Source organism: Anthonomus grandis, chromosome 5 (genome assembly GCF_022605725.1).
Source record: "Anthonomus grandis grandis chromosome 5, icAntGran1.3, whole genome shotgun sequence".
Classification (NCBI taxonomy): domain Eukaryota; kingdom Metazoa; phylum Arthropoda; class Insecta; order Coleoptera; family Curculionidae; genus Anthonomus; species Anthonomus grandis.
Window position 1 is genome coordinate 32,007,781 of NC_065550.1, and position 20,360 is coordinate 32,028,140.

The following is a 20,360-nucleotide window of genomic DNA, read 5'->3' on the forward strand; positions in this document are numbered from 1 at the left end:
TATATTCTATAGCAACACATTTAGTTTAATCCGGGGATTAAATAAATGGTAGCAACAGAAGGTTCCGTTTTTTTGCTCAAAACTTGCCCCACCCCAATATTCCCTGTCAAAAATGACAGTGATAGCTGTCACGATTTTTAGGTTAGGAGTAAATATTAATAACCTTTCAGGCTTATGAATAAACTTTAATAATTAAATTGGCAATAATAATTTATAAAAGTATTGTCATGCGTTAAAAACCACGAATTCGGCCCCAAAATGTTGTGGAGATTAGCCCTGCACCCTCGGCTCACTGGCCCTCAACTTCTAAAGTAAGCCAATTTGCTCTGTTCATATCATGTAATTTTTTTTCATATAGAATTTATTAGTTGTTTAACACCATAAAACTATCGATTTCCTCTTTGATTTTAGTATATCTCTTATTGGCCTTTATCTAAAACTTAGCACTCAATTGAATAATGTTTTCCAGGATCAACAAATGAATAAAAACACTACACAGTTCTTTTTATTTTACTTGTAGAGGATCAAACTCCTTCGTAAACCCATTGAAATTTCTTAAAAACTACCCTGAACATGTTATCAGAACTTATCCCACAAAGTGCGCAAGAGCCAACTACTCTAAGCCTCTATTGAAACTGCATGTAATTCTCGCAGGGTGTGGAGCATTAACCCTAAAATTATCCATAGATAAAAATGTGGCCCTTTGTGGTGGACAAAACTCTCGCTTAGTTGGATATAGGAGCACCAACACTAAAAATTTGCACTTTGATTGGAGGAAGTTCTGGGAGTATTTGAAACCACACATATGGAGCTTCTTGGTGGCAATTATGGTAAAATACTACTTATATACAGGGTGTTACAATATATGTTAAAAAATATTTTCTGACTCTATATGGTATCAATATACAGGGTAAAGTAAACTTTTCTATCACTTATTTTGGGTAAAGTTAAATAAACACTAATGAAAAAATTAAATGACAGCATGATTAAAGTATGGATGAAAATTAATTTATCATTCCAAATTTCAACAAATTAAATTATCCAGAAAGAATCTCTTACATTTGGACAAAGTTGTTCCTACTTATCTAATAAATTGATGAGACAATAATTAGGGTTCAACTACCTGTATACTATATTCCAACACCCTATATATTATGGCTTAATTTTTTTAAACTTAAATATATCAGAGACACTTTGTTTAGGGAGCTTTAGCTGTTGCCCTTCTCAACATCCAAATACCCCAAATAATGGGTGAAGTTATCAATGTCTTAGCTCGGTTCAGTAATGAACATGATAGCAAATTGTTTATAAATGAAATGAGACTGCCTGCAATGAAATTAATTGCCATGTATATTGGACAAGTAAGTGGTCCTAATTGCATTAAAAAAGAAAATAGGGAAAACTTTTATATTTTAGAGCTTTTTCACTTTCTTTTACATATCAATGTTATCAAATTTGGGCGAGAAAATTGCTTTTAAGATGAAAACTGACCTATTTGCTTCGATTTTAAAGCAGGATATTGCATTTTTTGACGCTCAAAGAACTGGAGAAATTGTTACAAGGTACATATACACCATAAAAAAATAACAGTTTACACCTGTTAATTTGTTTTAGACTTACAGCAGACATTCAAGATTTTAAAAGCAGCTTCAAACAAACCATCTCTGGGGGCCTAAGGGCTGCCACACAAATTATAGGCTGTACAGTATCATTGTTCATTATTTCCCCATATATGACTTTGATTTCTTTATTGTGTATTCCTTCGGTTATTGGAATTGGAACTGTGTTCGGTTCGATATTGAGAGTGACCTCACGAAAGGCCCAAGCTCAGGTAGGTAAGTACATGTTTGTCTTGTTGAATTCATTGTTTTTTCATTTTAAAAACTAGCTTTATTATCACAAACAGAGTTGTTGACAATGCATTGCTATGAGCTAAAATAATCCTAATAAAATACAAATACCACAGAGTACAGAACAACATTCTTGAGGATAAAGATGGGAGGTGTACAATATAAATTTAAAATTGAATAACATTAAAATACATAAAAAATAAAACACACTTATTATATAAAAGAAAAATGGACTGGTTATTCCAGCTGTAGTTACATTAAAATATTTGTCCACAGGGTAACAATCTTTTGCGACCAAGACTTTCATTAAAGCTTTCTTAAATCTAACGGGACAGTTTATTGATCTGATTTCAAGAGGAAGGTTCTTAAAGATTTTCTTATCCATATAAATAAATGACTTTTTTATTTTCACTGTGTGGTATGGACAGTCTCTTATAATTTTATTTTTATGATTTTTAATTAAAAAACTGAAAAAATGAAAGTCTGTAAGATATATAAGGAACAAAGTGTCAAAAATTCATGTTTTACAAAAAGGTGGATGGCACAACTTAGGATATCCTATATTAGACAGAAAGCGAATTGCTCTTTTTTAAACTATAAACCTATATTGGGCACATGGACTGCATTATGCCATAGCTCAGATGAGACTCCACAAGATTATGATAAGTACTTTTAGCTATGTCAGAGTCTAAACTATAAGATATAAGTCTAAGAGCATAGCAACCAAAAGAAGCCTTATTAGATATTATCTTTGTAACATGGTCTTGAAATTTAACCCCATCATAGACCCAAAAATTTGCTAGAATGGTGTCTTAGGACAGGCTCATTGTTCAATAATAGATTGTATGTATTTGTTTCTTAATTATGACATTAGAGTGATATAATTTACACCTTTCTTTCTTTTTAAAGTTATTTTTGAATATTTTCCAGGCACTTGAATTTATTTTTCATTAAAAAAATTATTGAAGTAACAAATTGTTCCAATAAATTTTATTTGATAAAGCTTTACCCAAACATATCAGGCCAATAAATACTTATATAAATAATAACTTAACTACCTGACTACAATTATTAAATATATTCAAACTTGACAAGAATATAATGTTAGTTTGAAGACATCCCTTGGTTTTATTATTGATAAATTGAATTTTAGGTTGTTTCCCATTTTCCAAATCATTGGTACATCTTACTATCACCACTATCTTTCAGTACCTGCAACTGTTTGGCATTATCTTAGCAATAAATTTAGGCAAAAGAAATTTCTCCTCAATTTATTCCAAAGAGGAGTGAAAACATTTTTGAATTTACCACAGCATTTACACTGACAGAACATTATGCTTCTTAAACTGTCTTAAAGTTAAGCCCTTAAAGCATTAGCATATTTTTTTGATATTTAGCTTTTGTTATTGTTTATTTCTAACAAAGCATTTTTGATTTTCTTCAAACATTTCCTAAATTTATTTCCAGTTTTTTCCAGACAACTAAATTCATATTTTTCTTCCAGGTAGTTCAGGTAACATCATTTTTGAATAATCACCAGGAAAGTTCAGATAGTTAAGTAAATTGAATCGCCATTGAATCATCATCATTATTATCTATTTGAGAAACTTTCCAGGCATTCAAAATTAACCACATAGTTCATTTTTATTATAATATTTCTTCCTGGAGGTATAATTTTTTTTTAATTGATCAGAATCCTGTACAATTTTACTTAAATATTCCATGTCTCCAATTTAAATAAACCTAAAATCCCTAACATCTAATATTTAGGTGGAAAAAACGACCGCAGTGGCTGACGAAGCAATAAGCAACATAAGAACAGTCAGAGCATTCGCAATGGAAGAACAGGAAAGAAGCATGTTCGTCAAAGAAGCCGAAAAAGCCATGAATCTAAACGAAACCCTCGGATTTGGCATTGGGGTATTCCAAGCGGGCACAAACCTATTTCTAAACGGGTCAGTAAAACTCCATTTTTCCCACTTTTATCCCTAATTAAACCAATTTCAGGACGGTTTTAATGACCTTATATATGGGCGGTTATTTGCTCTCTACTAACCAACTGTCCGCCGGAGAGGTTATGTCCTTCCTAATGGCTTCGCAGACCATCCAAAGATCGTTGGCTCAAGTTTCACTACTGTTTGGTAGCGTTATTAAGGGATTAGCTGCTGGTGGAAGGGTTTTTGAGGTTAGATTTTCATTATTTAAGAACCTCCAAAGGTGTCCTAACGTGGTGTTTTTAGTATATTAATATGGAGCCTACAATGAGGCTCACTGGAGGGAAAATCTTGCCTTCGCACCTGTTAAAAGGAAATATTGAGTTTAGGAACGTCACTTTTGCTTATCCAACCAGGAAACAGCAAGTAAGTTATGCCAAATAGTTGTACGTCGTGAAAAATTGGTGAACATTCCAGATAGTTTTTACTCTGGAACATTCACGCGGCAAAGAAATTCTTGTCATTTGTCTACAAAAATCAATTTTATTTAGGTCATACTGGAAAACTTTAATTTGTCAGTGGAAGCTGGAAAAACGATAGCGATCGTCGGTGCGTCCGGAAACGGGAAATCTACCATAGTGGCCCTCCTGGAAAGGTTCTTAATTAATTTTGATTTCTAAATTTAACCTTATTTATTTAATTAACACTAATAGGTTTTATGATGTGGACAAAGGAACGGTGTTAGTAGATGGGCATGATATTCGTACCTTGGATCCTTCGTGGTTCAGAAGGAAAGTTCTCGGGTTAATTAGTCAGGAACCGGTGCTGTTTGGAACCAGTATTATGGAGAATATCAGATATGGTAAACCGGAAGCTACTGATGAAGAGGTAAGAAGAAAAAATGTGTTTTTCTTAATTTTATAATTAAAATTCATATAAGGAAAAGTCTTAGAATGTGGAAATTTTAAACACGTTAGCACTTAATTAAAAAATTCTTGATTATAAAGAGTTTCAGAGAAAATTCACGTTTTGTATTTTGCGCGTCAGATTTATAAAAAGCTTTATAATTTCCTTGCTATTAGAGATAGAGACGTGATTCAGGAACTGGCACGTACACCAATCATTCAAGTAACTTTTATGCATCAATAAAAAAATCTGGAAAATCAAGCGTTTTTAAGATAATTCACTTTTTGCAAATTTGCGTGTCGGATTTATGAAAAACCTCATAGTTTTCTTGCTATTAGACATAGAGGCGTGATTCAAGGACTGGCACGTACATCAATCAGTCAAGCAACTTTTATGTATAAATACAAGAATCTGGAAAATCAAGCGTTTTTGAGATAATCAATCAATCAGGCTTTTATGTATCAATGCAAACATTTGAAGAATCAAGCGATTTGAGATAATTCACTTTTTGCAAATTTGCGTGTCGAATTTATGAAAAACCTCATAGTTTCCTTACTATTAGACATAGAGACGTGATTCAAGGACTGGCACGTACATCAATCAGTCAAGCAACTTTTATGTATAAATACAAGAATCTGGAAAATCAAGCGTTTTTGAGATAATTCCCTTTTTGCAAATTTGCGTGTCGGATTTATGAAAAACCTCATAGTTTCCTTGCGATTAAACATAGAGGCGTGATTCAAAGGCTGGCACGTGCATCAAACAAGAAACTTTTATGCACCAATAAGAAGATCGAAGAAATCAATAGTTTTTAAGAAAAATCACGATTTCGTCTTTGTTTCCTATCACTTTTAAATTCCAGGTGTATTTTCTTTACTTTTCGAGACAGGACATCTCATTAAGCCATACAAAGTGCATGATTTCCAATTTTTTCAACGAAATCATGCAATTTGTACTTTTATCCCTCCCTATATTAATATTTGTATCCCTCGAATCCTGAACTATTATTGTTTCAAAAAATTCCTGTAAAAAATAGAAAAATGGGAATAACTTAATAAAAACGCAAATTTGCATTGAAAATTTATTTTTTACTTATAAAAAATAACAAAATCAACAACAACTGATAAAAACACTTTTAAATATTATAATTCCATGCAATTTCTGCGGCACTTCTTTGAAATTCATAGGGCCGTACAAATTGCATTATTCCTTCACGTTTATTAATTTAAATATTCAATTTTTTACTTAGGAAACATAATAACGACGTTTCGACCTCTAAACACACGCGCGACAGACAGTGTTCTGTGACCTACCTAAGTTTTTGATTGCATGGATCACAGAACACTGCTGTCAATCAATTAATAAAAAATTAAATCAATATATTTGTGTTCTGTGGCTGTCAATGTTCTATAAGTATTGTAACGAAATTCGGGAACACACTTTTATTATTAACGTCAAAAACACTAACCTAACTCGCCTTGACTGTCGTTTAATTGTTTCCAAGGTAAAAACTGACTAAACAATTAAAACTGAATGAATTGTCACGAAGCGCGTCCTTTTTAAAACCCGATGGAACAGTTTCGAAATATTTAGAGTTATCTTCATTGTTTTTGCCGAAAGAGACTAATAATTTTAGGAGAATACTGACAGTCAAAGCAAGCAAGTATACAAATTCTAGAAAATTAGAACTACAGGGATTTACAATAATATAACCTAAATTGGGGCCAAAATGGGGCTCTCGAACAAGATGAACTACTTAAAAACTAAACACTATAGATGAAAATAATAAACCAAACGTAAGTAGAACCCTAAAGAAACCCTACGAATCAACTTTAAATACAGAATACTAATAAAAGTAGTACAAAAACTAGGAGAATAATTAACGTATTTACATTTTCATAATAGTATATAGGAGTGTAGGGTCCTAACTACAGAGTTCCTCAACATTTTATTTATGTAAATAATATGGGTTCTTTTCTTAGATGGTCAGATGGTTCAATTTGCTTACAAAACTCCTATACCATCCATAATTTTTCACTTTTTACACGACACAAATAAGAGACTACATAGACACATGACTGGAAAATGTGTTTCCCATTTCAGGAAGACATAAAATGACGTGACTTTTAATAAATAAGTCATTTTATATCTTCTAGAAGTATAAATAACTAACTATATGGAAAAATATGAAGCATTGTATAGCTCGTTTTAACAAATAACTATTTTTTAGAGATGTATTCGAAACTTCCCAAAATCGATATGTAAGAATATTTGTTTAAGTAAGAATGTTAGTTTACCGATGGTAGTATACCTATTTATTTCAATAAAACAGATATATTAATCGAACTTAACATTGTTTACCATTCAACTACTATTCTTATTATAAATATTCTATATTCTGAAGTGTAACTATTAAATAATTTTATAAGTATATATATTGTTTTTAATATTGAAAATTACAGTTACGCTCTTGCCCCTGATAGGATAGGTATATATTATTATGTCTGTAATGAGAAAATGAATACTAAATTATATAAAGCATAATTTAAATTAAATATTTAAATTAAAAAACTGAAATACATGACTAATACATACAACACTTTTGCTCTATTAGCTATATCACTAAAGTGATTTTTTTGCATTTTTTATACATTTTCGTATAATCATAACTTTTTAAGGTCGTTTAGCTTTGTATTGTAGCTTTCTTAATTTTGAGAAATATTCTTTAAAGAATGTAGGGGAGACTGGGGTCAATTGAACAATTTTGTAATTTTTTTTTTCTCGCTAGATAAATATTATAATATGATCAAAAAATAGGTAACATGTAGCTGGGAACTTGACATACTTGACCTAGTAGTTAAATTTTACTAAATAAGCGAAAAAAAATATGCAAATAAAAATAAGTGGTGGAGCATAATGTTTCAAACGACCCCGATCAAGGGTCAATTAAAACACATTATGGGGATAGTTGTAACAAAAGCAATATAGAGCAAATAAAAAACACATTTCTTTTTATTATATTTTATTATTCAACAAAAAAATCATATAGAAACTGTAAAAAATGCCTCATAACAACAACGAAAAAATAACAGAAGCTAATATTCTGCTTATGAGGAGGAACATTAAACAGAAACGTAGGAACATAAAATAAAACTTAGGAAAAAGTTTAAAAACAAAAAACAACAACTGGTGGTTCTTATAATAATATAGAATGATGTGTAACACTTAATTTTCAATTTTTGGTCAGTCACTTTGGCAATTATGGCAAACATAATATGTGAGCTCTTGTGGTGTGCATGCTTCATGCGACCACATTTTGCAGCGGATCCACTGTTCACCTGGCTTACTTTTATTAAATGGTTCAACACACACCAAACAAAAACATTCACTTTCGTCGTCGGTAGAATTTTCAGATGACTTTTTTCTTGTTCTCACGGGTGCTTTTTTTGGGATTTTCTTTGGACCCTTTTTTTCGGTTTCCAGATTCCGTTTGACCTTTTGTGTTTTCTTATTAGCTTCTTTCTCTATTTCCTCCTTTTCCGGTGTATCGGTGTACACAGTTGACTTCCTCTTTTTCTTTCCTCTTGCGTTTATTTTTCTTGGTGAAGCTTTTCCGAAAGGCCTAACAACTTCTGGTGAAAACGTGTTATTTTGGGTGTTTTCGGAAATTTCACAATTTTTTAGGCCCCGAGAAGTTGATGGCGTTGGGTTTTGAAACTCGTCTTCTAAAGTTGGTACAGTCAGATTGTTTCCTGGATTTGAACTAGGATGATCATTTGGAGGTTCGGTTAAAGGCAACCTATTGGTAACAGACGTAGATAAGGTAGGATTATCAAATGTATCTTCCAAAGTAGGATCTGTCAGATTCAGATTGTTGCCTGGATCTAAAGCAGGTGAAACTGCAGGTTCGATTAGAGGCAACCTATCTGTGACAAAAGATGGCGAGAAACCTGTCTCCGTAAAAATATCTCTGTTAAAAGGGTATATCCCTGTACACTTAAATCCGGCTTGGATATTGCTTTGTGTAAGAGCTAAGGGCAATGATGTTGCGACAATTCCGGGTAAATCATATATAGACATCGGTTTACCAGGGTGACTACGAATCCAACTATCACATGCAGAGTTTACTGCTTTCTTAAGAGGACCGAAAACTGTAATATCGAGGGGCTGACATTTATGCGAGAAGTGGGGTGGGAAAGTAAGCATTACTATGCCATGAGTTTTACAATAGTTTAGAGCTCCCATACTAATATGGAATGAGTGGTTATCCAGTGTGAGTAGAACCTTATGAGCTTGTGAAGAATTTGTGTGCTTTTGAAAGTGTTTTAAGAACAAGACGAACTCTTTTTCTTGCATCCATTCTGACCCGTTTCCAGCCCCAATACACCCTGGTGGATCATCACGAATAAAATGATCCTGAAACCGCAGTCGAGGAAAAATAAACATGGGCGGAATCGAATTGTCTAGTACCGTAACTGTTACGAGTGTACCACGTTCTTGTGAGGTAATTGCACCCACTTGTTTCATGCCTCTTTTTGCTACAATTCGATTTGGTTTCTGGACTGTTGTCACACCAGTTTCGTCTATTTCGTCTTTGCTTCAAATTTGTCTCGATCCAAAACTTTGGCAAGATTATTAAAAAATACAGAAACATTCGCACAATTGAAGCTGGTTGCTCTGGCTAAGCTGGTTGCTTGTGGTGCTCTTATTGATAAGTCACGGTGTCTTGACATAAAACCGGAAAACCAGTCTTCTCCTGCCATGCCGTTTTTAATACAAGTGTCCGGTTTATCTATATCATATTTAATGGTTAATTCTAACGCAAGTCTCCGAAAATCTTTGGTTGACAGACCTTGATAAATGTCTGCAGCTTTTTTTATGTACTTTACCATTTCGGTTTCTTGAAGTTCATTAAAAACTTTATTTGCAGGTTTATAGCCCATTGTAACAGGTGGTTGACCTTCAGTATTCCCCGCAGCTTCTTTCTTTCGCTTGTATCTCAACAAAGACACTTGAGAGATCCCAAATTGGTCGGCAGCTAAGCGTAGAGAATTTACATTTTTGAGCTCTGCATATACAGATTCATATAAAGATATATCTCGACTTGAACGATCAGTTTATGGGACTCTTTTACGAGGCATCTGAAATGAAATAAACTAATTAATTTACTAGATTAATGTCCTAACTAATGAAAGCTGACAACAAACTAAACACACTATAGACTCAATTACAATTTATTTAATTTTAGACATGAACGGCGAGGTTGAAATGTTACAAACGTCCCCAACTGACCCCAAACGACTTTTTTAAATAAAGACACCATATTTACTACAAACAAAATGAATTCCAAATTTAAACCAAAGTAAAATAAAGCTAATTTAATGGTCTAACTAATGAAAACCGACAAACTAACCAAATACACATACATAGACTCATTTACACATGCATAAGAAATATAGCAAATACTTACTTTGGATACGTGAAAACACAAAATTTCGCACTAGGTACGTATACTTTGTTTAATGGCCCGCCAGAAAATGGTTGTCGATATTATGGTCTATATTACGCGCGCAATTTGTTTCTATTTTGTAGCGGAAGAAAGTTTTGGTTACTGTTTCAATTGACCCGTGTTACAATTGACCCCAGTCTCCCCTACTTATATTTTGAGAAAACGACATAACAACTGAAAATATATCGTTATTAAACGAAGAGTAAATTAAAGAATTGCTCCCAAAGATTGGGACAAGGCTTTAAAGAAATGCCGGTGATAAGTCCATATTAGACCGAAAATTAACAGTAAGGAATTGGTTACTAATGTAAAAACGATAAAATCGAATATTTAAAATTGCGTTTATTTCGAATTTAGGGTTAGAAGAACATACAGTATGGAAAAGAAATAATTACTGCTTCAAATATTGAAACTTTATTGAACAATTTGATATTGTATCATTTTTAAAAGTCAACTTTGAAGTAAAATTGTAAAGAACAGGATTTCGTTAAAAAATTTAAGTATTAAGTCTAAATGGAGCAACGGTACAATAATTTGAAATAATTAACAATTCCAATTTACATTTTCTTTCATTTGAGATAAAATTGACAAATCTGTACCTGCTTAAACCTGAACCTGAACCTCATTCCCTGTCATTTTTCTACTATAAAATACATCAAATTAATAGGTTACCTAAAATGACTAATAAAAACTCATTCCTCGCACCTTATTCTTTATTTAAATATTTGTTTGTTATAGTATTTGTTATCCAATGTTTTTAAGAAATATTGACTTTCTTTTTAGAACTTCGTTACTTAAAAACCTAATTTATAATATAATAATTTAAGTATTACGTAGTTATACAAAAAAATTAAATTGTTCAACTCTTTACCATTAAATCTAAGGTTTAGACTTTTTTTGCATTTAATTTAATATGTAATTTTTTTATGCATATTTCTTGTTTTTATTTGACATTTATTTGTAATTTACATTTTAAACGTTATTGTAGATTTAAATATTTAAGTAGATTTTGTAGAAAGATTGTACGTTGGTTTTCGATGTTCAGTAGAATAGCCCTAGGCTAGACTGCGCTCTGTAATACCATGTAACTTTTTTTTCTGCTAATAAAAAGACTTTTATTAATATTATTATTACTATAGCTATATACTAGAATTTTCAAATAATTATGTACTTGTACTGTCAGGTAAATAAATTTATTTAAAATATTTATGCATGTTACTTGGGATATTTAATTTAAGAGTATTATTTAGAAAACTTATATTAAACTCATAATATTATTCTTTTAAATGCGATTCATATTGCAACAAATATGGCCTATATTGTCCACATTCATAAATAGATCTATATTGAATATGAGTTGCGTTTCTAATAGTAAAAGTATGTAATAACTAATTTCCTTTGAATCCATTAGAATGAACAATAAATACACCTTCTTAAGAATAATAATAATTTGGGTTTAGTTTAATGTCTTAACTTGTAACAGATAATCTCTTGACATTAAGAATACATTATTCTGAATCCAAGCTAGAGCTAATTTTAACTTACAAGTGTATATTATTAGCGATAAGTATACGATATACTTGAGGAATTGTAGTAAATTTTTTTCTGTGTAATTCGAATTTCTGGAAGATGTGAAGGTGTGGACAGGCGTCTTTAATTTTTAGCATTTTTTTATAGCCTTTGAAGATGTTCATTTTTATAAGTTCTTGATTAACCTTAAATTCCTTATGGGGTTTTTAGGTGATGAAAGCGGCAAAACTAGCAAACGCAGACGATTTCATTTCGAGTTTCCCTAAAGGTTATCGCACTATGGTGGGCGAAAGGGGCGCCACCCTATCCGGCGGTCAGAAGCAAAGAATCGCTATTGCCAGGGCACTCCTGAAAGACCCCAAAATCTTATTGTTGGATGAAGCTACCAGGTATACAGGGAGTAAATAAATAGATGAGAAAAACATTTTAAGAAAAAAAACTTTATATGAACGTATGTCCTAAAAGTCTTAATTTTTGACATACAGGGTAAAGATTGAAGAAAAATATGTTTTTTTACAATACCTGTGAAACTCCTGTAGATATTTTAGTAATATTTGGTATGCATTTTCTGAGGTTCACTAATTTTTTTTAATTTGTATCAGTGACGTTCGTGCAAGGTTTTGATGAAAAATATGGTACACCACTGTTTACTTAACCTTTTAACCTTTTTTGTTTTTTACTTAACCTTTGAAATAATGTATTAACCTATTAGTCTGTATTAACTTGTTAAATGTCTCCTGACGATTGTTGCTTGATTGTCAGTTCTTGCCTCCTTTAAAGTAGAAACTTTTTTGTGCAATTTTGATCCATTTCGTCAAAATGGCAAATTATTCAAATGCAGAAATGATCGATATGCTTTTTGTTGATGGTCTTGCTAACGGAAATTCAGTGCAAGCATTTAGAATGTATGCTGAAATGTACCCTCATCATACATTATTAGCATGCCTTCATCAAAGACTACGAGAAACTGGAACTTTTCAACCAAGAAAGCATGATTGTGGTCGCCAACGCGATATTAGAACACCGGAATTGGCAGTAGCAGTACTTAATTCAATTGATGAACAACCTGATACCAGTACTAGAAAAATTGGTCTGCAGCTACATGTCAATCATATGACGGTATGGACTATTTTAAAGTATGAGTTATTATATCCATATCACGTACAACGAGTCCAGGCTCTATTACCACGAGATTTTCCTAGGCGTGTTGAATTTTGTCGTTGGATGTTAGAAGTCATTGAGCAAAACCCTCAGTTTTTAGGGCAGATTCTGTTTACCGACGAAGCTAATTTTTCCAGAGAGGCAGTCATTAACTACCATAATAACCACATTTGGGCAGATGAAAATCCCCATGCCATAGCTGAAGCTCATCACCAACAACAAAGACCACCTTATTGGCCCACATTTTCTACCACAGAGATAGGAAAACATACACTCGTTTTCTCCAAGACGTACTTCTAGGACTTCTTGAGGCGGTAACCCTAGATGTTAGAAGAGTAATGTGGTTTATGCACGATAGGGCTTCTGCCATTTTAGTTTATTAACACGTCGTTATTTAGACGAAACATGTCCAAATCGTTGGATAGGCCCAGGCGGTCCTCCGTTTTGACCACCACCGTCACCTGTGCTGGGATTCTAAAATCACGACTCGATACGATTACTCGACATGACTGATTCTAAATAAAATTTTCAGTCGTGAGTGTCTTGCGGATTGCCTAGTTTTTAACGATTTGTCGACGACACGCTTGGATATATCGTATACGCCAGACGATATAGCTTCTTCCTTTTTTAATACGTGCATAATGTAACAGCATCCTTTTTTAAACGTATTTGTTTCATTTATTGTTTACCAATAGTCATACAGGCATTTTTAGTTATTATATATATTATCTATGATACGGTTTTCATTAGTATATCAAGAAGCTTTCTTAAACACAACAACTAATAGATTTAATTCGACCCTATTTTCCACAACCTTCTGTTAATAATAGAGGCAGAGGAAATAGAGTTACCATTGAATGGGCAGTTTTAGTACATATATCAAGATTTTCTGCCACATATTGTTACCAAAGAAGCATTGGACCAGATTTTAAATTTGAAATTAGCGAAACTACTACAAGTCATTGGATCCATAAAATTACTGAAATTATTGACTTGCTGACCGAATCATTAATTTTTCAAATATAAGAGATTAGAGAAATTATTAAATTAACATTTATAGAGAGATTCAATTTCCCTGGTGTTCTAGGTCCTATTGATTGCACACATGTTGCCATATTAAAACGTTTAAACATACCAAAAGTGGATGAACACAAGAAGTTTTTGTGATTTTCCATGAATTCAATTATGATTTTCCAATGGATAGTGATGGTTTTAAACGAACAACAATTTTTTATTTTAAAGAAATAATATAAGCATATATTTAAATAAAAAAACACAAAGGCGAAAAAAATTAACAAAATAAATGAAAATTCTTGTGTTTATCAATAGAAAAGACAATTGACGCTTCCATCTGTCAAATATTAGGGAAAATAATAAATATATCCCAAGAAACCTAAATCAAATCGAATAAAACGAGTTTACCCGACGATTGAAATTTAGAATCACCCTTGTCGTCACGACTGGGTCGCGATCGAATTCAAAGTCGTGATCGTATCGAGATCGAGTCGTGATTTTAGAATCCCAGCCCAGATATGAATCCACTAGATTTTACCACATGGAATTATTTAAAAACTTTGGTGTACAGGACTCCGGTATTGGATATTGATGACTTGAGAAATCGAATCATTAATTTATGTGCCGCAATTCAAAATTCTCCCGGAATTTTTTATTCGATTCGTCGACAAATGCGGCGACGTATAGACTCTTGCATAATGACAGACGGTGGTCATTTTCAACATTTTTTATAATTATTTAATTTCTTTTTCTTTCATTTGGTTTAAAACAAAAGTTAGAGTCACATCTAAACATTAATAATAAACACGTAATACATTTAGGTAGATGGATTTTATTTTTTTAATCGAATACGCAACCTCGGACAAAATAAAGTCAAGAGATCAAATTTGCTCAGAAATAAATGAGAATTACAAAAACAAACAAAAAATCAAAAAACAAGTGGCAAACCATATTTTTTTAAGCAAAAATATTTAGTTTAAACCTTATACGAACGTCACTGGTTGAGCATCAAAAAATACCTTTTGATGCATACCAAATTTTATTAAAATATCTACAGGGGTTTTAAAGGTATTATAAAAAAAAAACACGTTTTTCTTCAATCTTTATACCACCCGGTATCTCAAAAGTTACGCCTTTTAGGACATACGTTCATATAAAGTTTTTTTCTTAAAATTTACCAGCCCCTGAATTTTTTGGCATCTATCTATTTATACCGTGTATAATTGTCATTTTTCCTAAAAATATCTTCAACTTATTGTGATTTCTCTTTATAGCGCTCTCGATGCGGAATCGGAAAAAATCGTGCAAGCGGCCCTGGATAATGCCAGAAAAGGACGTACTGTGATCGTGATAGCGCACAGGCTCTCTACCGTAAGAAATGCCGATCTTATTTTGGTTTTAGACGAGGGCAAAATTGTCGAGGTAATTTCGTATTTAACACTTCTCCATCTTGGGTTTTTTTTTTTTTAGTTTGATTTATTTTTTTCAGATGGGTACGCATGCACAACTTCAAAAGCTGAAAGGTTATTATTGGGCGTTAACGTTCCAGCAGCACCACCAACATCCAGAAGCTGCGTAAACCTTGTTGTTATTATTGTTGGTTTAATTAAATGTTGTTGTTGTTGTCAGATTTTGAGTTTATTTTCTATGTTTAAAAACATGCATTTATCATATGCAATTTGTACTGAGCAACTGCAAACCTCTCATACATAGTCAAGTCATTTAAATTTTCCAGGCACTTAAGACTTCCAGAATGTGCATTTTGATCAACATTTCTCCCAGTTAAACTTATATTGAGTTTCTCAAACTATGAAATTTGGGCAATTTCGTCGCCTTGCATACAAAGGGGCGTAACTCATAATTTAAATTTTTTTGGATTTCGCCCGGAGATTGACAAATTTGGTGTTTTCCAGCTGCTCTCAAAAGGGCGTAACTTAATATAATTTATTGCCTGGGTTATGCACACAAACTGTTTAGGCGTATCTCATCAGATCATTTTAAAACAGCGGACAAAAAGGCGTATCTTAGATACGCTATAATGTTACTATATTTTGTAAGAAGCAGCAAGAACATTAGGCAAATTCGTCTTTGATTTTTTGAGCCCTTTCATGGTCAAAGTGAAGGGGACTCAGTCCATAGTGGCCATACTGCCATTTCGCATTCAGGAAACATATTTGTTCCATCTCAGTTGATTCCGATTTTTAGACTATCTAGGGCTAAAAATCCCTATAATGTAATTCCAATTTCATAGATTTTAAAGGCTTGTCGAAAGATTTAAGAGTTTTAAGTATACGCCAAGATGATGACAGAAACCAAATCAACTGGACAGAAATCTTTGAAATTAAAGTTGAAAAGGAAAGTCCAGATAATATTTTTTTTAAAGTGTCTCACTGTGATGAACATTATAGAAGCCCCACATTGAAAAGCACAAATATAGATCATTTTTCCCTCGAAGAACTTAACAATGAACGACCAAAGATAACATGTCTAAAATATCAGGACCTAATTTCTTTGTGCAGTGGAGAAACTCCTGTAATTCGATCTCTGGAGCATGTGTCATTTTACAGATCTCTTTCACATGAATAAGTCCCTATTTTTATCGTTTTATGTTATAAACAGTTTAGTTTTTTTGTTAGAGTTTTTTACTTTTGGTTTATTATGATATATTTTCTAAGTAAAAAAATTAACAAAAATGTTTTCTTATAAAGCTGATAGTGTTAAGGGCGTTAAGGAACCTACGTTTATTTTTTTGCGATAAGAATTTTTTTTAAGGCCAGGCCAGGATTTCCACTTCTCATTTCTTTGAAGTACTAGGTTAATTTGAAACTTAATAAATGTTTAATTTTTCGATTAAAAGTTTGATTACCATGGGTTGTTGTTATTTTGCAAAAAGCGTAACTTTTTTAAAACAATTCGATTACAGCACACAAAAAGGCGTATGCCAATCTTTTTTTGATTTTTGGAAAAACTGAAAAACTTATCTAAAATTTCATAATAGCAAATTGTTCTAATCATAGATGCCCACATGAGCATAAAATTTAAGCCGCAAAAATCATGCAACTTGTACAGCCCCAGTTATCGAGCTGCCAGGAGCCATTTGCAATGCATGTTTCCCAAATTTGTGTTGGTTCATTTATTTGTACAGTACTGCATATTAAGATTCAAGAAGCTTCTCATAAATTCGCCATATAAACTGCATGAACATTTTTTGTTTTTCTTATAAATGTCACCCTGAAGACAGAAAGGAAATTTCAAATGTTCATTAAAAAATTCTTTATTGCTCACAAAACTTAAAATATGACAAAAATAGAAGAATAAATAAAAAAAATAAATAGAACTGATGCAATTTGTGGCCCTATTTATAGGTTTGTGAAAAAAAAAGAATTTTTTCTGTGAAATCATATAATTTGGACAGTTCTCTTGTAATGGCGTACAAATTGCATGATTTGATTTTAAAAAAAACATGCTTTATTGTTATTAACAAAGAAAAATTGTTCTAAACAAAGCTACCTTAAATTACTACCACTAAACTTAACCACTACACCCCATACACACTCGAGTTCCAAAACAAACATCAGAAAACAATACATAAAAAGTAAATTAAATTCCATAAAATTATCCCCGCAAGTATAAGACAGCAAAGAATTCAAACCATGCAAACAAATCAAATAAAATTCAAATACTGTAAACTTACACTTAAGGAAAATTAGAATGTGTCGACGTAGTATTCATCCAGTGAATAGTAACATTTTTCGGTCAAAAGTATTTTCAATTTACGTTTAAAAGTGTCAATACATGTTGCCTCCCTGATTCCATTGGAAGATTTAGATCGTTCACTTGACGCGTTAAGTATCTTGGATTTGGGGTTATAAATTTAAAGCGATTTGCAAAAAGTAAGCAGGCCACTTCCTGAATGTAGAGGGTGAAGCCAGTGTGTATGCCCAGCCTAATAAATAATGGGCGACAGGAATCTCTTGGTTTAGCCCCACAAATGTAACGTACAGCACGCTTCTGTAAGACAAGCAGCATTTGTAGAAGGTAGGCAGCTGCATTACCCCAGAAGCAAATGAAATACCTAAGGTGGGATTCAATTAATGAAAAATATACAGATCTTCAAAACTGCATGCCAGGCTCCAAGGTAGCCGCTCTGACTGCAAAACAACCTGCAGTCACCGAGGATATGCAAGTACCGAGGATATGCTCTTCAATCTGAGTTCTCTGTCAATGAATATACCCAAAAATTTTGTATTATCAAACAGCTGAACTACTGAATTAGAAAAAGGCACGTGGTCTAGAGCACACTTAAAACACACAATAATTTGGTTTTTTGAGGATTTAGTGACAGCAAGTTTGATTCAAACCAGAGATTTACTGCCTGAAGATCAGTTGCTAATGTAGTTCGCAGAGTATCTGTGTCTGGGCTGTGCCAAAGAAGTGTGGTATCATCGGCAAATAGAGTAAATTTCCCCCGTACATTAAGATTGGTAAGATCATTTATGTATAGGAGAAAAAGTATTGGCCCCAAGACTGAACCCTGAGGAACTCCCAAGGTGATAGGATGGTAATCAGAGTACTTAGGTCCTACAAGCACTCGTTGTTGCCGATAGGAAGCAAACCAAGAAGATAAAACTCCCTGAAATCCATAATGATGAAGCTTCCGTAGCAGAATCCTGTGGCAGACACAATCGAAAGCCTTCGACAAATCACAAAAAACTGCCACCGAAACTCCACCAACATTTATCTGGGAGTAAAGCTCATGAAAAAAATTAAACATGGCATCATTGGTACTGGTATTTTCACGGAAGCCAAATTGAAGTCTGGTGAGGATGTTCCTGGACTTTAAAAAGGATATTATTCGATTTTTAACCAGTTTTTCGATTACCTTTGATAGCGTAAACAAGAGAGATATGGGACGAAAGTTGGAAGGATTATCAAGAGCTCCACCCTTGTGAATTGGGATAACTTTAGCTGATGTAAGGCAAGATGGAAATATCCCCTTGCTCCAAGAAAGGTTAATTGCGTCAACTAGTGCCTTTAGCGCCGTTTCTGGAAGGTTGAGAAAAATCTTAGCTGAAAGGTTGTCTTCTCCAGTTGAATTTTTATTTTTTTCAGTATACAGAATATCCTTGAGTTCGTTTAAGTTTGTGGGTATAACGAAGAAGGAATTTGGAACATGAATGGCTGGCATAAAGGAAAGAGGATTCACAGAAGGGTTCAAATTTTGCTGAAGTTGTAGAGCAATATTAAAAAAAAAATTGTTAAAATCATTGGGAGAGACTTCAGGGCATTGTCTTGACTGATTACCACAATTGTGACGAATATCATTAATAATTTTCCAACTCTCCTTATATTTGTTAGATGAACCACTTAAAAGGTTGGAGTAGTAAGTTTGCTTAGAGATTCTTATCAGACGACGATACAAGGCTCGTTAAGAATTGAAATAGTTATGAAAAACTGAGAGTCAGTGAACTTTCTTATTGTGTGAAGAGATCTCAGATTTCTTGAAGATACTTTCAGACCCCTCCTGAACCAAGATTTTATAGGTTTGGATTTCAGTTTGATTTTAATCATTGGGAAGGAAGCATCAAAGAGCTTAATAATTTTTGTGTGAAAGGAAGATAAATCGAAAATAGAATTCCAGGACTCAAGAGCTGAAAGTTGACGAAACTTATTAAAGTTATTAAGGTTATTTTCAACAAAGCAATTATATAATTCTGAAATACAAGATTTGAAAACTCTTTTTATAACAACCTGTTGCTCTTATGTTCATAAATTCTATGGTAAACAAAGTATAATAAACCATAGACACCAAACCCGAGCTAATAAACACCAGCAAATTGTACTACCTTATATGATTCGAGATTTTGGTCAACATTCGGCAGTATTTTTAGCTCCAAAATTTTATAACCTTCTCCCAGAAAATGTCAAACAACAGAAATACTACAAAAAGTTTAATGAGCATGCCCTAAGTCATATATTAGGAAACAAAAGAAAATTTTGTTGATTGATCATATGTGCTTGTATCAATATTCTGCTTTTCACCAAACTTTTTATTTTCTTACTCGATAGCAATCACAACATAAATACATAAGGGAAAAAGAAAAAAATCTCAGTATGGACATTTATTCAATTATTTATTTTGTTTCAAATATTATAGGTTTTAGGTACCAAAGACTAGAAAATTCTGTAAAATAATACATAATACCTTTGTAGTTAAAATGTATATGTGTATATAGTATATGAATCTTTTTTTTTTCTCTTTTTCTCATTTTTATTGTCTGGTTTTTGATTTTTGTTATGTAGTTTTGGGTAAACTTATTTAAAATGTTAAATATTGTGAACTAATTTATATAACGGCTGGCCTGCTAAGGGTAACAACATTGATATATTAGAATTTTTAAATTGTTTCTACCATAGCACATACAGATACTCTGGTATGTAGGTGCTTTATATTCT

General features: G+C 32.6%; 1 protein-coding gene across 1 annotated transcript; it reads left to right on the top strand.

Annotated features, from left to right (window-relative positions):
• The first annotated feature begins 135 nt into the window (after positions 1-135).
• LOC126736412 (mitochondrial potassium channel ATP-binding subunit) lies at positions 136-15,534 on the top strand. Its single transcript, XM_050440744.1, has 13 exons — positions 136-311; positions 521-830; positions 1,203-1,361; positions 1,417-1,562; positions 1,615-1,831; positions 3,621-3,805; positions 3,858-4,035; positions 4,091-4,210; positions 4,336-4,439; positions 4,498-4,672; positions 11,940-12,118; positions 15,179-15,326; positions 15,394-15,534. Exons 1-13 carry the CDS (start codon positions 259-261, stop codon positions 15,481-15,483), a joined length of 2,064 nt encoding a protein of 687 aa, XP_050296701.1. The 5' UTR covers positions 136-258; the 3' UTR covers positions 15,484-15,534.
• Positions 15,535-20,360: the final 4,826 nt, after the last annotated feature.

Excerpts from the sequence above, each read along its gene's own strand:
- LOC126736412 (XM_050440744.1), top strand. The coding sequence starts at position 259 with ATGTTGTGGAGATTAGCCCTGCACCCTCGGCTCACTGGCCCTCAACTT. Across the intron at positions 4,673-11,939 it reads CGGAAGCTACTGATGAAGAG|GTGATGAAAGCGGCAAAACT; the intron begins GTAAGAAGAAAA and ends TGGGGTTTTTAG. Across the intron at positions 15,327-15,393 it reads ACGAGGGCAAAATTGTCGAG|ATGGGTACGCATGCACAACT; the intron begins GTAATTTCGTAT and ends TATTTTTTTCAG.